Source organism: Bison bison, unplaced genomic scaffold, assembly GCF_000754665.1.
Source record: "Bison bison bison isolate TAMUID 2011002044 unplaced genomic scaffold, Bison_UMD1.0 scf7180017864373, whole genome shotgun sequence".
In the NCBI taxonomy this organism is placed as follows: domain Eukaryota; kingdom Metazoa; phylum Chordata; class Mammalia; order Artiodactyla; family Bovidae; genus Bison; species Bison bison.
In genome coordinates, this window is record NW_011494945.1 from 4535166 (window position 1) to 4561396 (window position 26231).

A 26231-nucleotide genomic window follows, 5' to 3' on the forward strand; every position below is an offset into this window, starting at 1 on the left:
GTAATAGACTTTGCTTTGAATGTACCTTTTGGCCTAGTCATTCTTTCTCAAATAGAAATTGAGAGGCACTGCATGTACTCTAGAGAGAGTTTTTAAAAGAAAAACATGAATTGATTTAATCTGATCTTACAACTAAAAACCTAGTTTTAATTTGTGAATGTGTCCTATATAGCATTTTTCTGTAATTTTACACATGTATTTCCTCAGAGCCTTAGTGAAACATACTACTTTCAGTTTGTCTCAAAAAAATGCTTAAAACCATGGTATTTATTTCCTTTTATAGATACAAAATCTTACCCTAATCAGTGTGGAATTACATGCTCGAACTAGACGAGACTTAGAACCAGATCCTGAATTTGACCCAATCTGTGCTCTGTTCTACTGCATCTCATCTGACACTCCACTACCGGATACAGACAAAACAGAACTCACAGGTGTAATAGTGATTGATAAAGACAAGACAGTGTCTAGTCAAGGTATTGATCATTTTTATTAATTTTATACCTACATACCCTAGGAAGTATGTAGGCTTCCCTGGTGTCTCAGACGGTAAAGCATCTGCCTGCAGTGCAGGAGGTCTGGGTTTGATTCCTGGATCGGGAAGATCCCCTGGAGAAGGAAATGCCTAGGCACTCTGGTATTCTTGCCTGGAGAATTCCGTGGACCAGGGAGCCTGGCAGACTACAGTCCAGGGGGTCCCAAAAAGTTGGATACGACTGAGGGACTAACACTTTCACTTTCACCAGAGGAAGAACCTTGTGTTGGGGCAGTTTCTTTGCTCAGGGTCTAAACCAAACAAGCATAAAGAACTCCTCTCTACCTCATGGTTAGGAACTTCCTCAAATAGTACTATTTTGTTGATTATGCATCTGTGAGTTTCCTACCATGCACATCTTATAGTCTGTTATTGTGTCAGATTAAAATAACTAATTCCCTGGTGTTAAACAGAACTTTAAATACTAGGATACATTCACCTTGGCTTTGATGTATATTGTTTTAGCTACTGCTGTATTCAGTTTGCCATTGTTATATTAGGATGCGTGCACCTATGTTCATGAAGAATTCTGGCATTTAATTTTCATTTCTTATATTGTGCTCATAAAACTTTCGTAATAAAGTTTTGCTAGCCTTAAAAAAAGAACTTCTCTCTAAATGTTTGCTGAGGTGGGAATAGGAGGTGTTGTATATAATTTGGTCTTAGATTCATTATTCTTGAATTACTGTTAGAAGTTAGAAGCAGTACAATATAAACAGCTTAATAAAATTTCCAATTAGCATATCTAATTTGATCTAAATATTATATAAAATACTAATTGTTACTGTTGAATTCAAATGATATTATATCTATACGTTGGGTAGACAGTCCTCCTTATATATACATGCTGGTATTTTGTTGCTAATACAGAGTTTTTCTTTGCTTTAAGAAGTTAAGTTATGGACTTTCCTGGTGGTCCAGTGATTAAGACTCCACCCTTCCAGTGCAGGGAGTACAGGTTCCAATCCCTGGTCAAGGAACTAAGATCCCACATGCCATGCAGTGTGGCCAAAAATTTTTTAAAAAAATTTTTAACTTACTACTGTAAGTTAATGGCTTGCAAACTACTTAAAGTATATTCCAATTTTGTTGATATTTCTCCATAAATACATTAAGTTCAGAGGTTTTTCATATAGGATACCACATAAGGCATTTTATAAAATACCAAGTGTTCTTTGGCAGTTTTAAATAGTAATATCTGAATTCAGTCAATTGAGGAGGAAGGTTTAACGGAACAAAACTGTTCAGGAATTTGCAGTTTAATCAATGATGTGCTTGAGCCGGCTTGTACCAGCTCATGAGCCAGTTGCTAAATTTTCATGAATTTTTTGAAGTAGTTGATGTCACATTGGTAATTTGAATTTAGCCATGGTCAGAATTTCTCATGTCTTAGAAATAGGCAAGCAGTACAAATCAGGGCTCCCCCTAATGCCCCCTCCATGGAGAGGTGCTTGTCAACGTTTTCCAGCATACCACTAATTAAAATATTTTCTACTAAGCAAAGCTCTTCCTATAAAAAGAGATAAAGTAATAAAATTTCTTTTTGGGTGACATGTTATCTAGGGAATTTTGTGAATATAGACTTTTAGTAAAATAGCTGAAAACATAAAATTTGAATTTTCAGTTGCATATTGTGCTAGAAAGAAAACCTTTAAGAAAATTTTCAGGAAACAATTATGTGTTTACTTTGGGGAAGCTGTCTTATTTTAAAATATTCTAGTTGTATAATTTTACTCAAAAGTAAGATAATATTACTTAACACAATTATATATAATAAACATTTTGTTTATTTCTTAGATATCAGATATCAGACCCCATTACTTATTAGATCTGGAATCACAGGACTACAAGTTACCTATGCTGCTGATGAGAAGACACTTTTTCAAGAAATTGCAAATATAATAAAGAGGTATTGTTTTTATTTTATGATTTTTCCAGTCCTTTTGTGCTATTGCTGAGTAATGTAGGTGAAGGTTAAAAAGAGAAAGTGAGTCACTTCCTGTGGCCCTTGAAAGAAAAGTTATTCTAGAAAGGATTTTGCTCTCATCTCCAATCACCATCATCATTTCCATCAGATTAGGGATAAAAAAAAGAATATTCTATTCTCAAGACTGAGGGGCCAGTGAAAGACAAATACTAGCTTAGCTTCTAGCTTTTTCCAGTTAGATTTTAGCATTTTTCTGTGGTGATGAAATAATAACTATAAAGTTAAATTGTATCATTGATTAAATAGGGTTCTACTCTAGGAACCACCATTTCAATACCTTTTTACTTTTTTTTTTTTTTTTAAGAAAATGTTTTCTGAGTTCTAAACAAATCTGTATTTCCAAAATTTTGGATTATAATCTGTTCATAAATCTAGGACTATCTGGTACATACCCTTTTGTGTACATAATTTCTTAAAAATCTCTTTTGACCATTTGATGTTGGCTTTGATGCTTGATAGTAGAATCTTGTCAAAATGTATGAAAACAATGTTTTACCAAAGTTGTTTTAATTTAAAAATAAAACAATTAAGTGAATCTCTTTTGCATGTTCTCAAGAGTATAACTCTTAGTAGCGATGTGTTTCACTTTTCTAGAAACTTAAAACTTCTGCCTGTTGCTAGGTTTAGGTTTTTAAATGCCTAAAAGCAGGCTGGAAAATAACTCTTTGGATTCTGATGTATGGATAAAAGCTGTCCTTGAGCATGTTGTTAAACCCAACCCTTTCTGTTTTGCTTTGGAAAACTTTTTCCTGTAAAAGTGAGATGATATACTGTATTAAAGATCAGTGATGATATTTTACTGACTCAACATCTGATTGAATCCCAAATGGGTTAACACAATCTATTTTGAAAATTAGAACCTAGAAGGGTATGATGAGGTGGGAGGGAGGTTCAAGAGATATGAGACATATGTATGCTACTACTACTAAGTCACTTCAGTCATGTCTGACTCTGTGCAACCCCAGAGACGGCAGCCCACAAGGCTCCCCCGTCCCTGGGACTCTCCAGGCAAGAACACTGGAGTGGGTTGCCATTTCCTTCTCCAATGCATGAAAGTGAAGTCGCTCAGTCATGTCCGACTTGTAGCGACCCCATGGACTGCAGCCTACCAGGCTCCTCCGTCCATGGGATTTTCCAGGCAAGAGTACTGGAGTGGGGTGCCATTGCCTTCTCCGTATGTATACGTATGGCTGATTCACGTTGATGTATGGCAGAAACTAACACAATATTGTAAACCAATTACCCTTCAATTAAAAAGAATCTTTTAAGAAAGAAAATTAGAACACCAGAAAACATTTTCAAAGAAACAAAATTAGATGTCAGAGCATCAAAAAAAGAAAAAATGATATGCTACTCCCCACCACTCTAGGGAGGAAAAAAGAGGAATGTATTTTTACTATTTATAGCACTGGCAACTGGATGGATTCCCATCCACTTGAGTCTTACCATTGTCAGTCCTATCTTTTATCTTCTCACACAGCTTGTCAACATGTCAGGTACTTTCAGAGCTCATACTGCAAGCAGCTTAGGAAAAGGAACATGTAAGAGTTTTAGTCAAATACCATTTTGTGGGCCAATGCATATCTAGTAGTGTCCCTGGGCTTTGTAGACTTGTGTTCTCCTTGTTAGGTATATTCCTAGCAATAGGAGTACCTGCCAACATTGAGAATCTTGTCAGTTATTTGCAAGTGTAGTAACTTTCTTAAATGTCCATAACATGAATTATACTAGTTGTTAAGAAAAGTGCAGTAAAGAAAACAAAATTAACTGCTGGTTCTTACTCTACATCACATGGCTACTAGGAAGAGAAGAAGAATTAAATATTAGCATTTCAATTCTGTAATGTTGTTTATGTATTACTCCAAACAACTCCCTTAAAGGTTATTTCCTTCTTAAACCTCATTTGTTGAGTACCTACTTAACACAGGCTTTGCTAAGAGCATAGGCTTGGGAGTCAGCCATCTCTGTCTTTTTGTCTTTGTCTTGAACAAGTTGCTTATCTCTCTAAACTTTAATTTCCTCATCTGTAAAATGGGTAATAGGTATTAGAATTAAGTGTGATAAAGCACATAAAACTCTTAGCCTGGTCAGTACTTAAGTATCAACTCTGTAAAATACAGTGCTAGGTGCTGAATATAAAACTGAATTAAATACAGATGCATAGTCTCAAAGAGGTTTATCGTCTTTATTTTTTCATTTACTTCCTCAGGTGGCAAACATGTAAAGTCATGTAAAGTGCTATTAAACAAGTAAAACCAGATCCACTATATTCTTGTCAAAGACATTTTTTACCTTTCTCTATTTCCTTGAACTATTACTTATACATTTCCCTAGCCTCCCTAACTTAAACAGTTTAAGTTTTGAGCCCTACCTTTTTCTTTTCCCTAGTCCATGCATTAGTCCCTCCTATCCATTTAACCTCAGAATTCGTTTTCAAGATGATTCCTTCTCCTCTCCCGATGCTCGCTGCCACTCCCCAAGTTAGAGCTCTTCCACCTCTCATCTGTACAGGTCTTAGTGTTATCTGCAATATAAATTGTGAAGCAACTTTTTTCTGCCTAAGCAAATAAAATCGTTTTCATGTTTCTGGTGCTCCCTCTCCACAATTTTGTTCTTTACTACTAATTGCATTTACTCAACCTTGTTCTTTCTGTAACTTTCAGAAACCTGGTAGAGTGAATAAAATTTACAAAAATTAAAGAACAAGTTACCAAGATTTTGTTACTGTCACCAAATGTTTTCACAGAAGAAATATGGAATCCTTGGAACTTTGAACTTGAAACAGATAGCTTATCAGCTTTGAGAGTCTTGTAAGACCGAACAACCTCTGGGTCAAAACATATATACATGATAGATCTGAAAATGTTGAAATGACACAGGTTTTCTAAAAGAACCAAATCTTTAATAAATCTATTAAGAGAAGCATTAAGGGTAACTTTTTGTTTTTTTCAGCAGTCATCTCTGAGCAGTAGTAGTTTACAAGAGACACTACTACTTTACAAGTAGTTAACTGAGAAAAAATTTTCATAGCTATTAAAAAATAAGTGTATTTAATCAATCTATTAACCATTTACCACAACAGAGCAAGTTGCTGATTGGAAAGATAATTCTTACAATAATAAGATGTTACATGAGTCAAAGAAATTCAGATGAAGAAATTGGAAGAACTGTGTAACAGTTATAACAGAAGAGCTCTGTAATAATTTGGCATCCTCTTCATGCTTAGAAATGTATATGATAGGTACTCCAGCAACCTTCCAAAGTCTTCTCTTAAGTTCAGAATGCTTGTCGTTGTTTAGTTGCTAAGTCATGTCTGACTGTTTGCAACCCCATGGACTGCAGCATGCCAGCCTTCTCTGTCCTTCATTGTCTCCCAGAGTTTGCTCAGATTCATGTCCAATGAGTCTGTGATGCAGTCTAACCATCTCATCCTCTGCCATCCCCTTCTCCTATTGCCTTCAGTCTTTCCCAGCATCAGGGTTTTTTCTAGTGAGTTGGCTCTTGACAAAGTATTGGAGCTTCAGCAACAGCCCTTACAGTGAATGTTCAGGGTTGATGTCCTTTAGGATTGATTGGTTTGATCTCCAATGGTATGAAAATGAACGTTCAGAGTTAACTGTGACCAAATTGCAATGCCTGTTCTAAATGAGAAGTATTAAAGCTATCAGCTTCGGGTTCTTTTGTGTGTGTATCCTTCACATCTCCTATCCTTGATGATCTTTAGAGACGCTTGACACTTCTGCCCAAGTTTTTCAAGTTTAGACATTACATAGTTTTACAGGGAGATGCACTCATCATACAGCTAGTTCATCTTTGCTCTGAGAAGACGTTGACATTAATGGAAGAGTTGATGAAGTTGCTATCAACAAAAAGATGTGTTAAGATACTGGATACTATTTTAGAAGACTAATGAGCAGGAATGGTTTTGGGAGACTCTTTTTTTAAGGCTCTAGGACCTTTCTGGACTTCCTTTTAAAGAATCAGTTCAGTTCAGTTGTTCAGTTGTGTCCGATTCTTTGCAACCCCATGAATTGCAGCACGCCAGGCCTCTCTGTCCATCACCAGCTCCTGGAGTTCCCTCAAACTCATGTCCATCGAGTCGGTAATGCCGTCCAGCCATCTCATCCTCTGTCGTCCCCTTCTCCTCCTGCCCCCAATCCCTCCCAGCATCAGAGTCTTTTCCAATGAGTTAACTCTTCGCATGAGGTAGCCAAAGTGTTGGAGTTTCAGTTTTAGCATCAGTCAGTCTACACTTAACCTCTGATCTCTGAGCCTAAGTCTTAGCCACATTGTTGCATAAGCCTTTGCTTTCTTTAGCTTCTCCACACTTATGTTGTAATCCTGCTCTTTGTTCCAGAATTACCAGCCACATTGCACTTTCTACCAAGAAAACACTTTTATAGGTTGGGGAAAAGGTCCATTTGGCTGTTGTATTAGATTAATAAGTTTTATTAAGTTAAGTGGTTTTCTTAGAAATTTCTTGTCCTTTTTATATAGAGGAAAGCATATATGTTATCTTTTTCTCCTAATAAGTTTGAAGGCTACTTTGTAAGTCTGTAGTGTAATAATGGATCAAAAGCAGATCACCAGATATTGAAATTTACATTAGGGAATGTATTTTATAGGGCCCTTAATGAATAGGAAAAATGAAAAGAATATTATTGCAGAGGTTCAAACCTAGTTCTTTTGACATCAGCCACTAAATCCTTCAGGATTAAAAATAAGGACATATATGTGATACTCTTATTTTTGTTGTCAAAGTACAAACTAAGGTAATTAAATACCCTTTTAAAGAAAATGGCTGTGGAAGAATGACAGAATATTAGAAAATGGTTCAAGTGTTAAGTGATATAATCTGGCAGGTTGGTCATTCCATAATTCAGAATGACTTTGAAGGCAGTTATGTGAAACCCAACTTTACAAATTTTTGTGATCTTTTACTCTGCTTTTTGGCTTTTATAAATACTAATACAACAATCAGGGGCTTCCCTGATAGCTCAGCTGGTAAAGAATCTGCCTGCAATGCAGGAGACCCCAGTTTGATACCTGTGTTGGAAAGTTCCCCTGGAGAAGGGATATGCTGCCCACTCCAGTATTCTTGGGCTTCGCTGGTGGCTCAGACAATAAAGAATCCGCCTGCAATTCAGGAGACCTGGGTCCAATCCCTGGGTTGGGAAGATCCCCTGGAGGATGGCATGACAACCCACTTCAGTATTCTTGCCTGGAGAATCCCCATGGACAGAGGAGCCTAGCGGGCTACAGTCCATGGGGTTGCGAAGAGTCAGACATGACTGAATGACTAAGCACAGCACAGTACAACAATCAAAGTAATTTAGGAACTCTGATCTGATAGCAGCATTGCAGTATTTGTTGCTCAGAAGTTTTTGTTCTCCACTTAAGACTATAGTCAGTTCTTGTCTTGCCCACACAGGTTTCCTATGAAAGTAAATCTTCATGCTATTTTCTTGTGTTCTATAATCGAACTTTTTTTTATGGTGGTCATGTGAAAGTCCTCAGAAGTACAAAATGGCTCCTTCTGAGTTAGATGCAGATTGTCAGTTTACCAGTGCAACCATGTGACCACAGCGAGCACATTTTTTGCCTAGTTTTTGCTGTTTAGCTTCCCCACATTAATCTTATCCCTATTAATATTTCATTCTCCCATTAAACTAAGTCACCTTTCTCTTAAGTTTAGAGGCAAACTTGTCATTGTTGAGGCCTTTCTTTATGTGAGGACAAAGTCTTTACTAAAATTGGAGGGAAAGGAAGAAGTTTCCATTTCTTTCTCAGTATTACAACTGTTTAAGGACAGTAGAGCATAGAGGGGTAGAAAGTGACAACAGAATGACCTGGGAGATCATTTTCAAAATAGTATCCACACATGCCCTCATACTTCACCCCACCCCTGCCCACATTATATCTCAATTTTACCCTCATTCATGCATTTAACTGGTAATGCTTGCCTCCCACCCCAATTTTTAGCAGCCTCTTTCTCAAGTCATATCAAGTAAACACCTAATCTAAGTAGAAACTACTTTTGCTTTACAAAAGTAGCTTCAAACTTAGAACTCTAAATGCCCCATTCCTTCCTATATAGAAATTCTATAGGTAAACACTATATCACCCTTTCCCTGAGAAATATAATATTTCCTGAGAAATACAATAAAAAATAGATTTTTAATTTTGTAGTTTGTTTAATGAAGAAGCAGTCCTTCTGGTTAAAGGTTTAATTTTCTCATTTCTTCTTCAGGTATGATCCTGATATTCTTATAGGATATGAGATTCAGATGCATTCCTGGGGTTACCTCTTACAGAGGGCGGCTGCACTCAGTGTTGACTTATGCCAGATGATCTCTCGGGTGCCAGGTAAGACACTGTGAATGTTTGTTTGTTCAGCTACAGAGCAAATTATGGACAAATAAAGACAAGAGTATTGTTCTAGCCTAATTTTTAATACTAAATTGTGTAAGTTCTAGATACTATCATAACTCCACTATATAAAAATTTAAAAATCAAGAGAAGTGAAAGAAAAATACTGTAATCACTGCTATAGATACCGTTAGTATACCTGTTGTTTATTTTCCTTTCCGTCATTTTTCATATACATACGTAGGTCTTTTGGGCTTCCCTACTGGCTCAGTGATAAAGAATCTGCGTGCCAGTGCAGGCAACATGGGTTTGATTCCTGGGTTAGGAAGATCTCCTGGAGAAGGAAATGGCACCTTGCTCCGGTATTCTTTTCCTGGGAAATCCCATGGACAGGGAAGCCTGGCGGGTACAGTTCATGGGGTCACGAAAGAGTGGGACACAACTAGTGACTAAAAAACAAACAAAAGAATACAGATCTTTATTTTTTATGTAACTTTAATCATACATATATCCCATTTTTACATTATTTTAACAAAAGTATTTTTCTGCTTTATGAGATAGTCTTTATAATCATTATGAAGTACAAAACATTTCTTTGACTTGGCATACCATAATTTTATTTGTCTGTTTCTATGTTTTATCTATTTGGTGAGGAAGGAGGAGATGGTAGAGAAATACTAACTTGTTTTTTTTGGGGGGGGTATCAGGCTAAAAAATTACATGAATTTTGAAGTCTGTTCCTCAAAAGTGTTATTCTAATTGAAGAGGGAGACAATAATAACATTCATACCAAAATTCGTTTTTTTAAAGCATTTTTAAAATTATGTTTTCTTTATAGTTACCAAATTTTTAATAACTTTGTTTTAAAGGCCCCCTCCCCCCCCCAACACACACACAAGTCTGACTAGGACAAAGTAGCATATAGTTCCAGAGGCTTAAAGGTCAAATAGAAGATTAGTAAAACCAATCAAGATACCTCCTGAAAGGGGTTATGAAGTCAACAAAATATCCAAAGTGTTGGTAAAGGGAAAGAGAAGGGTTGAAGCCAGAAGATTCAAGGACAGCAAATATTTTGAGCTTTGCAAAATCTTAGGATAAAAAGATAGCTGCTTTTAGCTTTTCATGGAATTAATTTTTTGTAGCTTCTGTGTCCCTTGAGTGAGGAATAGTGATACATTTCAGTTTTTACATCATTTCATTGGGGGTAGGGTTCTGAACATTGAGAATAGGTAGCATGAGTGTTCAGTGCACTTACTAGTTGATTAATTTGTAACAAGGTATATGACTTCAGAATAATGAATGAAACTTCCTGTCCTTTTAGAACATTCCTGAAACCATTTATGAGGTGGCATGAAACGGTAGAAAGGGCATGATTTAAGGAAGCGTAGTAAAGAGCACTAGTGGTAAACAGTTCATTCTGCAGAAAGATGACCTGGGTTCGAGCCCTGGCCAACAGGATTTGGATGTCCAACAGGATAGATTACTTAACCTATCGATACTTCAGTTTGTTCATCTGTAAAATGGGGATGTAATGGAACTTATCTCATAGGGTGATTGTAAAATACTGAGAACAGAGCCTGAGAATGTAATAAACATTATGTAGGTGTTAAGCTGAAACCTTTTTTTAAATTGACTTATAATATAGTGTTAGTTTCATGCAGTAGAGCACAGGAAATTGTACCCATTATCTTGTAATAAACTATAATGGAATATAATCTGCAAACATGCTAAATCACTATGCTATACACTTGAACAAATCTTTTAAGCATTATGTCTCTAAAATAAAGAAGAGTGGTAGGTGTGTCTACATTGTCTTTATAATCAACTAACCCAGGTTTAGAATACTAGTTTTTGTTACTACATGACCTGGGGCAAGATAAAACATTTCTGAGTAGAAAGTACAATTTTTATTTTGCACTATAGTACAAACATAATAAAGTAGCTGTATTAAAATAAAGTTCTTGGACTCAACAGACATTCAAATACCATTGTTTAGTTCAGTCGTATCTGACTCTCTGCGACCCCATGGACTTGCAGCACTCCAGGCTTCCTTGTCCCTCACTATCTCCTGGAGTTTGCTCAAACTGATGTCATTGAGTTGATGAATATACTTGTTATTCCAGAGCCTCTAATCAACAACATTCATTTATACCCAGTGTTATATACTAGAAACACATTTTGATTTCTATTCTAGATATAATTATCACTTAGAAAAACTAAACTCAGAAGTCTATATGCTATAAGAGGTACTCTTCAACTAGTTCTTTATATATAGTTAATAGAATTTCATCCTCAATACGAACATCATTAATTAACGTCAACAAATTTTCAGAGAATTGTTTAGGTTAAAAATTCTACCATTTTTTTTTTGCAAGAGATGACAAGTTTCATAATAAATGTTTTTCATCCAAACACCAAAGAATGATGTGATATTAGGTATTCATAAAAATAGCACGTAATTATCATATTTAAAGAGAAAAGGATTTATTTTAAAAATACATATGTATATATATATGTTTTATTGTTAAAAATATGTACAGTTTTCAGATACATTTATTTCACAAAATTCTTTCATAACTTAGAGGACAGAAAAACCTATCAAAATAATGATTATTCTCTTAAGTCTAATACAGAATAGACTGTGAATTACATTTAATCCTTAATCTTCATCTTCATTTTTATTATTCTCATTTTCTTACGGTTCGCTTGGAAATTTGATTTCTGTGAGTCCTGACGCAGTCTGTATTTATTTCTATAGATGACAAAACTGAGAATAGATTTGCAGCCGAAAGAGATGAGTATGGATCAGATGTAATGAGTGAGATAAATATTGTTGGCCGAATTACACTAAATCTTTGGAGAATCATGAGAAATGAGGTAAGGTACTTTATCTGAAATTTGGTTTGGAAGTAAGAGATTAGATCAGTGTAATGATTTAATCATTATAGAACATTAGTATAGCTTCCTATGTAGTATATGCTTCCTTGTGAATTACTTTTATTATACTTAAGTGTTTCAAAAACAAAAACTACTTTCTAAAATGCAAAGCTATAAAAGTACTTAACTTCATTATTGATGATTTTTACCCTGTTTCTGTCTAAGCACAAATAGCATTGGCTATGTAAGTCTATAGCTGTCATAAAATGTTATCTTGTATGTATGGAATGTTGTATAATTTCGTCACTTTTTGCTCTGAAATCCTTTTTTCACAAGGCCAGATAAATTCAACTTGGCCTTCTTAATTTATTACAGTAAGAAAAATTTAGTGTAGACGTGGGAAAGAACTTTTTGAAATTAGGATATTTAAAACCTAGCTGAATTAGAAAGGGACTTCCCTCGTGGCTCAGTGGTAAAGAATCCATTTGCCAATGCAAGAGACATGGGTTTGATCTCTGGGTCAGGGAAAATCCCCTGGAGAAGGAAATAGCAACCCACTTTAGTATTCTTTCCTGGGAAATCCCATGGGCAGAGGAGCCTATCTGGCTAGTCCATGGGGTCACAAAAGATTTGGACACAACTTAGCAACTCAACAAGAAATACTAGAAAGACAGTACTTGGAAATAGTTAATAGCACATTCCAGTTGGGTCTTTGGAGACTCAGATAAGGAGTTTTGGTAATATGAAACTATCTTACTAATATGCAATCACACTCACCAAAAATGTAAGAAAAAAGATATGTACAATAAATTGGTCTATTCTCAGATTTTGGACTTAAAATATCAGATAAAATGTTTATATTTTAAAGAGGATTCTGTTCTTCAACTACTTCCTTTTGAAACTACATTCTATTTCTAATGTACACTTATTATTTGTTGTGATCTTTTCAGGCTCTTCTAGGTTTATATAAAAATTTGAATTTCCAGGCATGTTCTCTGCAATTCTTTTGGGACCTATCACACAGTAATTCTTCCAGATAAGGAAATACACTCTTAATATCAAATTTAGGTATTCTTGTTTTTAAAAATAATTTTATTTATTCATTCATTTATTTATGGCTGTGCTGGGTCTTTGCTGCTCGAGCTTTTCTCTAGTTGCTGTGAGTGAGGGCTACTCTCTAGGTGAGGTGGGAGGGCTTCTCATTATGGTCTCGTTGCAGAGCATGGGCTCTAGGGCACAAAGCCGTCAGTAGCTGTGGTATGTGGGCTCAATAGTTGCGGTTCCCAGGCTCTTAAGCACAGGCTCAGTAGTTGTGGCACGTAGGCTTACTTGCTCTGTAGCATATGGGATCTTCCCGGACCAGGGATGGAACTTGTGTCTCCTGCATTAGCAGGCAGATTTTTTTTTTTTTTTTACCACTGAGCCAGCAGCAAAGCCTTCCCATTTTTATTCTCTCTCTGCCCCATAGACCTGAAGTTATGCTCACATTTTATCTAATTTGAAAATGTACCATATATTTATCTACTTGAGGATAATTTTATCCTGTTGTTTCTTCTTAAAATATTGTCAGTACAATAATCAATGCCCCAGTGATTTCAAAAATACAGTTGACCCTCAAACAACATAGCTTTGAACTAAACAGATCCACTTATTGGCGAATTTTTTTCCCCCAATAAATACATACTGCAGTATTATACAGTCTACAGATTGGTTGAATCTGCAATGCAGATATGCAGACATGAAGAGCTAACTGTAAAGTTATAAACAGGTTTTTCAACTGCATGAGGGTCAGTGCCCCTAACCCCTGTATTGTTCAAGGGTCAACTGCAATTCCTAGTGACACAGCACAGGATATGAAAGGTACAGAGATTATGATGTATTTGTTTCATATATTCTATTATATATTTCAAACTTTAGTCTCTGATATTGCCTGGAATGAACACATAAGTGTATAAACACAAAATTAAATCATCGAGTCTTAGTTTTAGGGGTCTTTTCATTCCTGAAGATCCAAAAGGCAGCTCTAACAATTATCAGTTACTAGCTTAAAAAATCCGGAGAAGGCAATGGCACCCCACTCCAGTACTCTTGCTTGGAAAATCCCATGGACCGAGGAGCCTGGTAGGCTGCAATCCATGGGGTCGCTAAGAGTCGGACACGACTGAGCGACTTCACTTTCACTTTTCACCTTCATGCATTGGAGAAGGAAATGGCAACCCACTCCAGTGTTCTTGCCTGGAGAATCCCAGGGACGTGGGAGCCTGGTGGGCTGCTGTCTGTGGGGTCGCACAGAGTCAGACACGACTGAAGTGACTTAGCATAGCATAGCGTAGCTTAAAAAATTGCAGTTTAAAGAGTAAGTATTTTTTTCAAAGTTCAGGGCTTTTTTTAGTCCTTATGGAAGATTCAAGGTCAAGGGCTTTCTCTAACTCTAGGCTGAATATGTAACATCTCTGCTCTTTTTTTGTATCTGTGAGGAACAACTGTGAGAAAGTTATGAGTAGGGTAATTTATCCTGGTCTCCCCGAACTTTGCTAGATGAGCCAAATTAGATTATCACTTTTTTCTAACCCAAAGTACTCCTGGCAATTTGGAAATTTCCATGAAATTCTGAGTACACTTGTGGGAAGTATTGTCTTGTATCTCAGGTTGTACAGAACTTTAAGGGTTATGATTTTGGCCCTAAGAATTTCTTTATAATTATTAGAGGCCCTTAGACTATTTTTTATGGATTTAAACAGTTCCAGAAGCTCCTTTTTATCTTTATTTCTTTGTGTCTCCCTATGGCACTCAGCTATTTCTAACTCTATTATTGTTTTCTTTAGTCTTTATATTTGTTTTTAATATATTCTTTATTAAAAATAATTTATATTTTCTATTTTAAAAAAACAGAAGAGTTTGTAAAGTGAAAGTGAAACCCCCTTGTTCTTTCTAGGACACCTCAACAACAGTTGCACCACCCAGATACAATTTACAGCTGAATGGATATCTTTTTTTTAAATGTTACTTTGGATTTAAAATTTATTTTATTTTTTTAATATACTATTAATAGTTTTCACTGTCCTACATAACTTTAACATGGAATTACTGTTATTCCCTCTAGACTCCGAATCCTAACAAAGTGCCTCTTAATAGTGCTCATGATATACTTGTTGACTGAGTGAATGAAAGAATAAATGACTCTTCCCCCAAAGGATTTTATTTAGAGGACTTCCAGATATCAACTTAATCCAGGCTTTTCAAGAATTTGCAAAGTAGGTTGGAAATAGATCAGTTTCAACAAATATTGAACTGATTCAGTTCAACAGCTATTACAGAACGCCATCTCTAGTGCACAGATCTGGGCAGATCTGTTTTAGATTTAGATCAAGTTAAGTTTTATATCAAATTAAGATTAAGGGTATAGCTGTTTCCTCTATTTTAGCAGGCAAGAAGGCAGACTATCATGGCAGATGTTGTTAGGTGGGTAGATGTGAGGGTGACAATTTGTGTAAGCTCTCATCTTGTTGCTTCAGTTTTCTTTTTTCTAATAATTTTTAAATTTTTATTTATTATTGGCTGTGCTGGGTCTTTGTTGCTGCTTGAGCTTTCCTCTAGATGCAGCGAGCGGGGGTTACTCTTGATTGTGGCATGCAGGTTTCTCGTGGCGGCGTCTCCTTGCAGAGCACAGGCTCAATAGTTGTGGCGCATGGAATTAGTTGCTCCACGGCATGTGGGTTCTTCTCAGGTCAGGGATCAAACCCATGACCCCTTGCATTGGCAGGCAAATTCTTTACTACTGAGCCACAAGGGAAGCCCCTGCTTCAGTTTTCTCTCTGAAATAAGAAACACTGTTTTTAGCTGAGAGTGAGCAGTATGGAGGGGCTCTCTGGGTTTGAAGAGAGAAGTGTCATCTAGGGGAATTTGAGAATGGTTAATTAAGAAAATATAGAAGCTAGGCTACCCAATTGAGATTTGCATCAGGAAAGTAAAGTGATACCTGCCAACTGTTCAGATTCACAGATTCAAGTACAGAGTAACAGAGGTTTAGATTTCATCACAGCTTGCAGGCAAAGAATTATGTTTTTGCTAAAATTGAATTAATTACAAAGGAATCAAGAGGGGGCAGAGAACCAAATGTTAGTGTGAGGTTAGGATTATGATAATTGACTGTGAAATTGAGCTAGGTTAGGAGTAAAGAGGTCAAGGCACCAAGGGGAGTAAACCAGAAGGAGACAGTGTTAAGAGGATGGATTGCATGAAATTATGGAGAGGATACAATTACTGGTAATCACAGGTCTCAGAGTATGATCGTTGTGTTGGTTAAGGTAATACAGAGGCATTGATGTGATTTTATCTCAGAGACTTGTCTCCTGGTAGTTGTGTAGAAGGGGAGAAGACCAGAGGTAAGGAAACCAGGAAGAACATTATTGTAGTTCCTCAAATGAAAGTTGACAGTGATATCAGGATTCACAAAACAGTTTAGAGAGTATGCAAGAATTGGATGTACAAACAAATGAAGATGTGTCGAGAATGATTATCAGGGTTCTGACATAGATGGTTTAAGATCACGTTTAGATGGGAAACTGAAGATTAAGAATAATGAGCATGAGATATCAGTCATATATCCATGTAAATATGCTCAACAGACATTTAAGTAGGAAAGTCCCAATTATGGGGTAGAGTCTGGATGAGAGGTACAGCCTTGGAAGTCACATTAGAGTGTGGATGAGCTCACTGAGAAGTAAATGGAGAGAGCCAGCAGGGTTAATGCAAGCACGTTTTTGTGAATGAAAACATTTTGAGAAACAGAGGAATCAGATGCTAAGGAGGAGTAGTCAGATAAAAAGTTCTCTGGGCACATAGAGCATGTTTGAAATGAGCGTGGGGGTGGGCAGTGATGTGTATGTATACACATATCTCCCATATATATGGTTTTGATAGACCATCTGTCACTGACCCTACAGGCATATAAGAGCCAAATGAGACATAAATGATATATACATTTAGAGGAAAGACAGATCACTGTTGAGTCTTGGTGCAGAGTGAGAAGTGAGTGGGAAGGATGTACAGAGATGTTCCTGCTGTCAAAGAACACTATGGGAGATAGACTTGTCACCAATAACTGGTGTCTAGTAGGGTACAGAGTAAGCAGCTGTAATGAAAGAATACCACCTAGCAATGAAGAACGATGGAATATTGTCGCACTGAACAGCTATTGAATCTCAAAGGTAATTTTGACCAAAAGAAACCAGATAAATAATAGTACATGTTAAATGTTTCCATTTAAAGTATGGAAATATGAAGTTTTAAAATGAACAAGCCTAGACTATAACTTTGGTGAGTACTGAGTGGGAAAGGGCACAAGGCAGCCTTTCAGTGCCCTAGAAATTTCTTCATCTATGTGGTGGTTAAATGGATGTATGCATACATTACAATTCATGGGTTCACTATAAATTTGTGTTCAGTTTAGCTCAGTCGTGTCCGACTCTTTGTGACCCCATGGACTGCAGCACGCTAGGCCTCCCTTTCCATCACCAACTCCCGGAGTTCACCCAGACCCACGTCCATCGAGTCAGTGATGCCATCCAACCATCTCATCCTCTGTCATCCCCTTCTCCTCCCACCTTCAATCTTTCCCAGCATCAGGGTCTTTTCCAGTGAGTCAGCTCTTGGCATCAGGTGGCCAAATTATTGGAGTTTCAGCTTCAGCGTCAGTCCTTCCAGTAAATATTCTGGACTGATTTCCTTTAGGATGGACTGGTTGGATCTCCTTGCTGTCCAAGGGAAGACTCTTGAGAGTCTTCTCCAGTACCACAGTTAAAAAGCATCAATTCTTTGGCGCTCAGCTTTCTTTATAGTCCAACTCTCACATCCATACATGACTACTGGAAAAACCATAGCCTTGACTAGACAGACCTTTGTTGGCAAAGTAATGTCTCTGCTTTTTAATCTGCTGTCTAGGTTGGTCATAACTTTTCTTCCAAGGAGCAAACGTCTTTTAATTTCATGGCTTCAGTCACCATCTGCAATGGTTTTGGAGCCCAAAAAATAAAGTCTGTCACTCTTTCCATTGTTTCCCCATCTGTTTGCCATGAAGTGATGGGACCAGATGCTATGATCTTGGTTTTCTGAATGTTGAGCTTTAAACCAACTTTTTCACTCTCCTCTTTCACTTTCATCAAGAGGCTCTTTAGTTCTTCTTTGCTTTCTGGCTTAAGGGTGGTATCATCTGCATATCTGAGGTTGTTGATATTTCTCCTGGCAATCTTGATTACAGCTTATGCTTCATCCAGCCTGGCATTTCTGTATAAAGTTTATGTCAATCAGAACTTGTAATTGAAGACTTTGGGGAAGTGAGGAACAACTGAGAGAGTAAGGTGGTAGAATAATAGGGCCCAGGCACTTCCTCATTGTCTCCTTCCTCTTTGTCCCTTTCCTCTTTGTTTCCTGGCTCCCCTGCAGTGATTCTCTGATTGCCTCTCCCCATTCTGAAGAATTTGTTTCTGAAGTGACTAACCATTGTATATTGCACATTGACTCTATGAATGGAAAAGTGTAACCATACCTCTCATCAGCCGATTGCTTTATTAGTAAATAAATGGCCAAGGACTACAACACTTTCTTCCTTTATATTAGTTCTGGCTTTGATCTGTTGTACATAATACATTATTCCAATGTTTAACTCACTTAGATTGCCTTGTAAAACAAATAACAAACTCCTAATTCTTACTTTTAGATTCATATGTCAACTTGTGGAGTAAACCACACTAAAGATTAGAAACATTCCAAGTATCTTAATTTTAGACTTCATGTTTTCTTTTCTTTAATTTTACTTATAGCTGGGATTATAGCTGAGCATTTTTACACTTTTGTGACCCTAATAAGACCCAAAGTAGAGTCGGTGCTACAAGGTTATAATATTTTAGCCTTAATCCAATTTATGAAATAAACTATTTTATCTATTTTAATCTATTTGAAATAAAATCAACTCAGAACATAAGTCTCCCATCTGCCTCAGGTATTACAGACCAATTTCTAAAATTTTATTTAAGTGTAGTTTGAGGTCACAGAATCTCCCAGTTAATCCTTATAGATCAACTTATTACATAGGAGACTTCAAGTCTTCCCATAATGAAAGAGCTGCCAGGTGATTTTTTCTGGAGAGATTTTTTGCTTGTTATAATGATGATGTATACTCTAGCAGAAGTATTGGTTTGGTCTGAAGTGCTGTACTCTGTATTAGGTAATCATGTAACTACCTGAGGTCAGATATTTGGTTCCATTTTCTATGAAACTAAATAGAAAAAAATTTTAAACTAAATTAAAATATTCATTAACATGTACAAGAGTCATTCAAGTATGGGGATTTGATAATGAGTTATTCATTTATTTTTGAGGGAAGTACTCCAGGGCAATACCAATTTTTTAAAAAATGGTAGTAATTTACTTCCAAGATAATGTGTTATTATCTGTTTTATACTGGTGACTTTATAATAAATAGGCTCATTCCAAAGTTTAAAAGTCTGTGTGTCCAGGTGTAAGTTACATACACACACTCCATGAAATATGCCACATTTTGGTGCTGTTTTTCTGGAGATTGATAGAAATTGTAGATAAAGTGAGACCAGTTTGGGTCACTGGACTGAGATGAGCTTAACATTCAGTCTCTGTTTTGTACTTGTTGGATTGTAGAGGTAGAAAAGAAAGTATTTGAAGATGGTTATATACAAATGTGAAGTGCTATTTGAACTGTTCCTCACAACCCCAATCTGCCCTAAGAATGGTGACTGCTGATTCCATAATTTTCATTTACAGTGAAATAACTGTCTTTGTCTAGATTGCTGTGTCTTGTAGGTATTTATGAGAGATCATCTAGCTAGAGGTATGTTTTTGTGAATTTGGACCCTTTTCTAGTATTCTTTTCCCAGTAACACAGTTTTCACTTACATATTTTGAAGATAAAGAAACATTTCTGCCATTTCTTTTTAATCTTTTGCTTTGGGGATGAAGTTAAGTGACCCTATAATGTCCATGTATTGGGTCTTAGTACTGATGTAATTCTTGTGAGCAGGATGAATGCCTGCCTTTAACTAGGTAACTCATTCTTGAATCTGTGGGAGCATGTTAATCAGCCTGTCATCCAGGACCAGAAAGTAAGTATGGGAAGAACAAAAAATTAACTTGCTTGAAAATAATCTGTTTGTCAGTATTTTTATTGGCATAGATATAAACAGAAGTGATAAGAACTGGAATCTCTGAAGTAAGTATTATATGACCAAGTTGAATCTTACAGGTCTGATTATTTTTCCAATTAAATGTTAATTTAGTACAAACATTTCTGTCCAGTAGGCAGTGTCTACATAGTTTTAAATTCATTGTGATTAAACTGTAATACAGATTATTTTTACAAGTAGCTTTCATATCATATGAAAAGTTAGAACTAATATTTAGAATCTTTTAGAAACAAATTCGCATGTAAGTATGAGTGTTGTTATAATGGAGTTTTTCTTTTTTTTTTTTCCTAGGTGGCTCTAAATAACTACACCTTTGAAAATGTGAGCTTTCATGTTCTTCATCAGCGTTTTCCCCTCTTTACTTTTCGAGTCTTATCAGATTGGTTTGATAACAAGACAGATCTATACAGGTAATGTTTTATAATTCTAAAGAGGATAATATCTCTTTTTAAAAATCAATAGTGAAAGTGGAAGTCAGTCAGTTGTGTCCAACTCTTTGTGATCCCATGGACTATACAGTCCATGGAATTCTCTAGGTCAGAATACTGGAGTGGGTAGCCTTTCTGTTCTCCAGGGGATCTTCCCAACCCAGGTCTCCTGCATTGCAGGTGGATTCTTTACCAGCTGAGCTACAAGGGAAGCCCAAGAATACTGGAGTGGGTAGCCTATCCCTTCTCCAGTGAATCTTCCTGACCCAGGAATTGAACCGGGGTCTCAGCTGCATTGCAGGCAGATTCTTTACTAACTGAACTATCAGGGAAGCCCTATTACTGGAGTATAATTTATATACAATAAAATGTACACATTTAAAGTATATTGTGCAGTGACTTTGAAAAATGTATACACCCTGTAATCACTAGCCCAGTCAAGATAAAGAACATTTCTAACACCCAGAAAATTCCCATATACAGCTGTCATTAATCTAACTATTCCTTAACCACCCACATAAGTACAAATTGAATTTCTATTACTATAGATTAGTTTTGCAGTTTTAGAACTTTGTATTATTAGAATTATTTACAGACTACCCTTTTGTGTCTGTCTTCTTTTAAGAAACTCAGCATGTTGAGATTCAACCATGTTGCACAAACCAAAGTTTGTTCCTATTTATGTTACTAAATAATAATCATTTGTATGAGGATACCACAGTTTACCCAGTCACCTGTTGAGGGACAGTTGAGTTGTTTCTGGTCTGAGGCTATTGTGAATAAAACTGTATGCATACGTTTTCATTTCTCTAGGAATGAAATTTCCAGGTCACATGATTAGCATGTTTAATCTTTTAAGACACTGCTGAATTGTTTTCTTTGCAGTTCTTCTAGTACAAGACTGCTGGAAACAAATTCTCTCAGCCTTTATTTATCTAAAAATGTCTTCATCTCCCCCTTATATTTGAATGATATTTTCACTAATTCTGGAGTTGAGAATTCTTTTTCTTTCACTGCTGTAAAGATTTTATTCCCTTTTCCTGTGGCGTCATTATTTCTGATGAGGAATCAATGGTCATTCTCCTTTTTCCAGTGTATGGAAAAGTCAGGCTTAATGAGTGGATGGCTGCTGCTGCTGTTACTCTGTGTAAGGCTCAGAGTGGAGACAGGGGGATTATTCACTTCCCAGGCCCAGAGTTAGTCTTTGAGAGTTCCTGTTCTCCTAGGCCTTGGGGATGAGGCTCCTTCAGCATTCCTGCTCGTCCCACAACGGTGATGGACCTCCGCTTTGCATCACTGCCAGGGCCGGATCCAAGTATGTTTCCTGACTCTCCCACAGAGGAAAATGGCTTACACTTCTGCTCCTGCCTTTGCAGTGGTATTTCTTTGCCTGAAAGCTATGGTGGGAATGTTTCTTTCCCCTTTCCTAGTGGTAGACAACTGCTGCTTGTTACTTGGTACAAGGCACACAGTTGGAACAGGGGAGGTTTCCTGCCCTTCCCTCTAGTGCAGCTTTTACTGCCAGCCTTCTCCCAGCCATAGACATTTTTGGCATCTCTTCTTTTCCCAAAGAGAGTGAATCTCTGCATAAACCCTAAGGATTGGAGAGTTTCCTCCTGGCCCCAAAGCAGCTCAAGGTTTCATATGAGAGATGGGTTGGAGGAAGTTGCAAGGTTTCATTTCTCTGTGCCCTGCCCTAGTGTCTAGGGCTTCCAGTGATTCTAAATAGTCATGCTGGCTCATACATGACCTTTAAGAATTTAATAACATGTTAACTGGTTCCTTCTTACCTGCTTTTATGAGTTGCCTCTCCCTCCTCTTCTCTGCCAAAGATGAAATACGTTATGTGTCCTGTCTGTCCTTCAGTGGGTTTGAAACTATGAAATTTAGTTCACCTGATTCTTTTACAACCTTAACTCACTTTAGGCTTCAGTAAAACTTATGATTATGTATATTATCCAGGTTTTTATCATTGTTAGACTGGAGTTACATGCTTTTGCAGCTTTCTACATCTGAAGCAGAATTACATTTTCCGGGCTGTTTTCAAGTTTCTTTCTTTTTGCCTTTGTTTTCCATAATTTCAGTATGTATATTATACTAGCTGATAGTGTCCCACAGATCCTTGAGGCTCTGTACATTTTTCTTCATTTTTTTTCTTATGATCTGTCTTTAAGTTTACTAACTTTCTTCTGTTGTCACCAACCTGCTGTTAAGAACAACCAGTAAATTTTGTATTTCAGTTATTTTTAGTCCCGCATTCTCATTTGGTTTTTTCTTTTGATAGTTTCTGTATTCAGTGGATTTCCCTGTCCACTCATTAATACTGTATTTTTAACTTTTTGAATATCTTTTCTTTAGATTTTTGAACATACCTTGTAATAGTTTCTAAATTTAGCACCTGACCATCTCTGTATTAGTTTCTGTTGACTGCTTTTTAACTGTGGGTCATGTTTTTTTGTTTCTTTGCATGATTATGTAATGGATATTACTGATGTTCTGTTGTACAGATTCTGGTTTTTTATTATCCTCCTCTGAAGCATGTTTATTTTGTTCCAGCCAGCAACTGAGTTACTGGCTGATCACCTGAGCTTGTGCATACCTGCTTTTTATGCTTTGTTAAGATGAATCTCTGGAAGGCTGAAAGTGCTCTCTAAGTCCCTCCAGCTTGACAAGACTCAGTCTCCATATTCTGTCCCACAGGCCTGTTGTTAGTGCTTGGTTTTAGGTTTGCTTGCAGTGGCCTTACTTTATGCCTTGCTCCCAAGACATAGTTTTTCTGAGCTCTCAGCTGGATGCTTTGGTTGTTCATAAGGGGTTCATGAAGTCTCTCCACTCTGGCATGGCCAGACCTTCAACTACAACACTGTCTTACAAGTTCTGTTCCAGACTCAGGTCCCCAACTGCTACTCTCTAGTAAGCCTCTCCCTGCTCATTTTTCCACGTAGCCCTGGGCCACTCACAAGAAACCCCCATCTGTACTACTAACTCCTAACTCCTTCCCTTTGCACAGATGCCCTTTTCCACAGATTGCAGATACAGCCTGCCTGAACTCTAAACTCTTGTCTCCTCAGCTTAGCAGTATAGCCACACTTTGCTCAGACCTAGCATACTGCACTGGGTTTAGGAAATTATCTCCAGACAACCTGAGGCTCATTTCATATGAGTTTCCCTTCTCTCAAGGAGCATCGTCCTGCACTGCCTATTGCTCACTGCCCAGAAACAATTACCCTGAATCTTTTATCCAAGAGAGCTAGTCTAGTACCAGTTACTCGTCTGTAATCTGAAATGAAAGTTTCCACCTCTGCTTTTCTTTAAAGGTAAAATGGATAGTTAATAAGCTTAGAAAATATCTGTATAAAGAACATAGTCTTAAAATTAATGTATCTGATGTTAGAAATGAGTAGAGCTGCTTACTGAATTATAAGGCCATATGATGGTGAGGATAGGAAGATTGAGCCTTAAAAACAATCTGCTATATTTGAAGTAACTGCTTTCTGAGCATGTCCACTTGTCCTCCAATCTCGTTTAAGGAATCTCAAGGAAGTGAAGTGAAATCACAGAAAATACTGAGCTTATGATCAAAGCCTTATAGAAATAGAAGCTTAGGGGAAGTTATATACCAGTAAATAAAATGAAACTTGATATTAAACTTAATATCTACATTAATAACTACATTCAGTGGTTTGTTTATAAACCCTAGAGTGTTCAAAATGCATATTATGCTACATCTAATTAGGTGTTATATAGGATGATAAGTATGTTTTTGCCAAGTAAAATCAAGAAAGTGGAATTAATATATTTTAAAGGAACTGACTGAATCCACATATATGTATTATCTTAGCTTTACATTTGGCTGTATGTATTACTGAAGAATTATATGAATGATCTAAAATAATACATATTAAAATGTGATATAGTTTTTTTGCCTATCAAACTAAAATAATTTTTAAAATTGCAATCCCTAGTGTTGACAAAGATGCATGGAAACACTTTACTAGTATGAATGTAAATTATTAAGATTATCTAAAAAGCAGTGTGTCACTTCATATTAAAAAGACCAAATCTATGAATTTAGCTTAAGGAAATATTTAAGCATCTGTACACAGACTTAACTACAAAGATGCTCATCCCTGGTGGTCCAGTGGTTAGGACTCCATGCTTCCACTGCAGGGGGTATGGCTTTCGTCCCTGGTTGGGGAAGTTAAGATTCTACATGCCACGTGGGGTGGCCAAAAGAAAAATGTTCACCACAGCATTGTTTATAGTAATAAAAGATACTCAACAAAGACACTAAATTGTTATGACCATACAATAGTATACTCAATAGCTATAAAAAATACATAAATGTGGAGAAATAGTCACAATACATTGTAAAAAATGCAAGTTATAGAACAGTATTTCTATTCATTTTACTTTAAAAATTGAGTATTAATAAATTTTAAGGTTTTTTTTGTTTGCTTCGTTCTTTTCAACAGTTTTATTTGGATGTAATTCTCTCATATACCATACTATTCACCATTTAAAGTGTACAGTTCCATGGTTTTTATTGTATTCCGAGTTGTGCAACCATTATCACAATAAATTTTAGAATAGTTCCATTCTTCATGTCATCACCCTCCAACCCTCCCTTCTTCACCTCTTCTCCCCCGCATCCCCATCTTAAGCAACCACTGGTCTACTTTGTGTCTCCATAGATTTGCCTGTTCTGGACCTTTCATATAAGTGGAATCATCAGAATATACAGTCCAGATTCATTCATGTGTAGCATGTGTTAATACTTTATTTCCTTTTTTACCAAATAATACCCCACTGTGTGGGTATATACCACATTTTACTTATTCATTAGTTGATGGACACCTGAGTTATTTACACATTTTGGCTATTTTGAAAATGCTGTTATGAATATTTGTACAAGTTTTGGTGTAGGTGAATATTTCTATTCCCCTTGGACATATATACTTAAGAGTGGAATTGGTCAGTTATACTCTGTTAAATCTCTGTTTTTAACAATTTGAGGAATTGCCAGACTGTTTCTAGTGCAACTGCTCTATTTTACATTCCTACTGCAGTGTGTGAGGGTTATAATTTTTCTACATCCTCACTAACACTTTTATTATCTTTTTAATTATAGGGTGATTTCTTTTTTTTCTTTTCATGTTCATTTTCTCATTTTTTGTATGGATTAATCATGTGTCTTAGGAACAGGTTTTTAAATAAGTTTATTGAATTATTATATGACTATCTTGTTTTAAAACCCACATAATTAAAAGTTACAATATATTTGAAACTTAATATTCTTTAAATGAATAGGTTTTATTCTTTATCGTATATCTTTGAGTCATTTTTATAGTCTAATAACAATACTAAAATCAAAACTTCCTTTCATAACTTTGGTGAAGGTTTTGTTGTTTGCTTTTTTTTTTTTTAATAGTTTTATTTATTTATTTTTGGCTGCACTGGGTCCTCACTGCTGCACAGGCTTTCTCTAGGTGTGGGAAGAGGGGGCTACTCTCTAGTTGCCATGCAGAGGCTTCTCATTGTGGTGTCTTCTCTTGTTGTGGAGCACGGACTCTAGGGTGTGCAGGCTCTAGTGGTTGCAGCACATGGACTCAGTAGGTGCAGCTCCTGGGCTCTGGAGCACAGGCTCAGTACTTGTGGTACTTGGGCTTAGTTGCTCCACAGCATGTAGGATCTTCCTGAACCCAAGGATCAAACCTGTGTCTCCTGCATTGGCAGGCGGGTTCTTTACCACTGGCCACCAGGGAAGCCCTATTGTTTGCTTATTTATAAAACGGTAGGGTAAAGAGGTTTTCAGGGTT

At 36.6% G+C, this 26231-nt stretch overlaps 1 protein-coding gene across 5 annotated transcripts in view; it reads left to right on the forward strand.

Moving 5' to 3' along the window:
- REV3L (REV3-like, polymerase (DNA directed), zeta, catalytic subunit) overlaps positions 1 to 26231 on the forward strand; it is a 178271-nt gene that overhangs the window by 118831 nt on the left and 33209 nt on the right. For all 5 annotated transcript variants that reach the window (XM_010856597.1, XM_010856599.1, XM_010856598.1 and 2 more), the window contains 5 exons: positions 284 to 476; positions 2333 to 2444; positions 8773 to 8888; positions 11650 to 11768; positions 20276 to 20394. In XM_010856597.1, coding sequence (XP_010854899.1) covers positions 284 to 476; positions 2333 to 2444; positions 8773 to 8888; positions 11650 to 11768; positions 20276 to 20394 — 659 coding nt within the window. The remainder of the gene's footprint in view (positions 1 to 283; positions 477 to 2332; positions 2445 to 8772; positions 8889 to 11649; positions 11769 to 20275; positions 20395 to 26231) is intronic.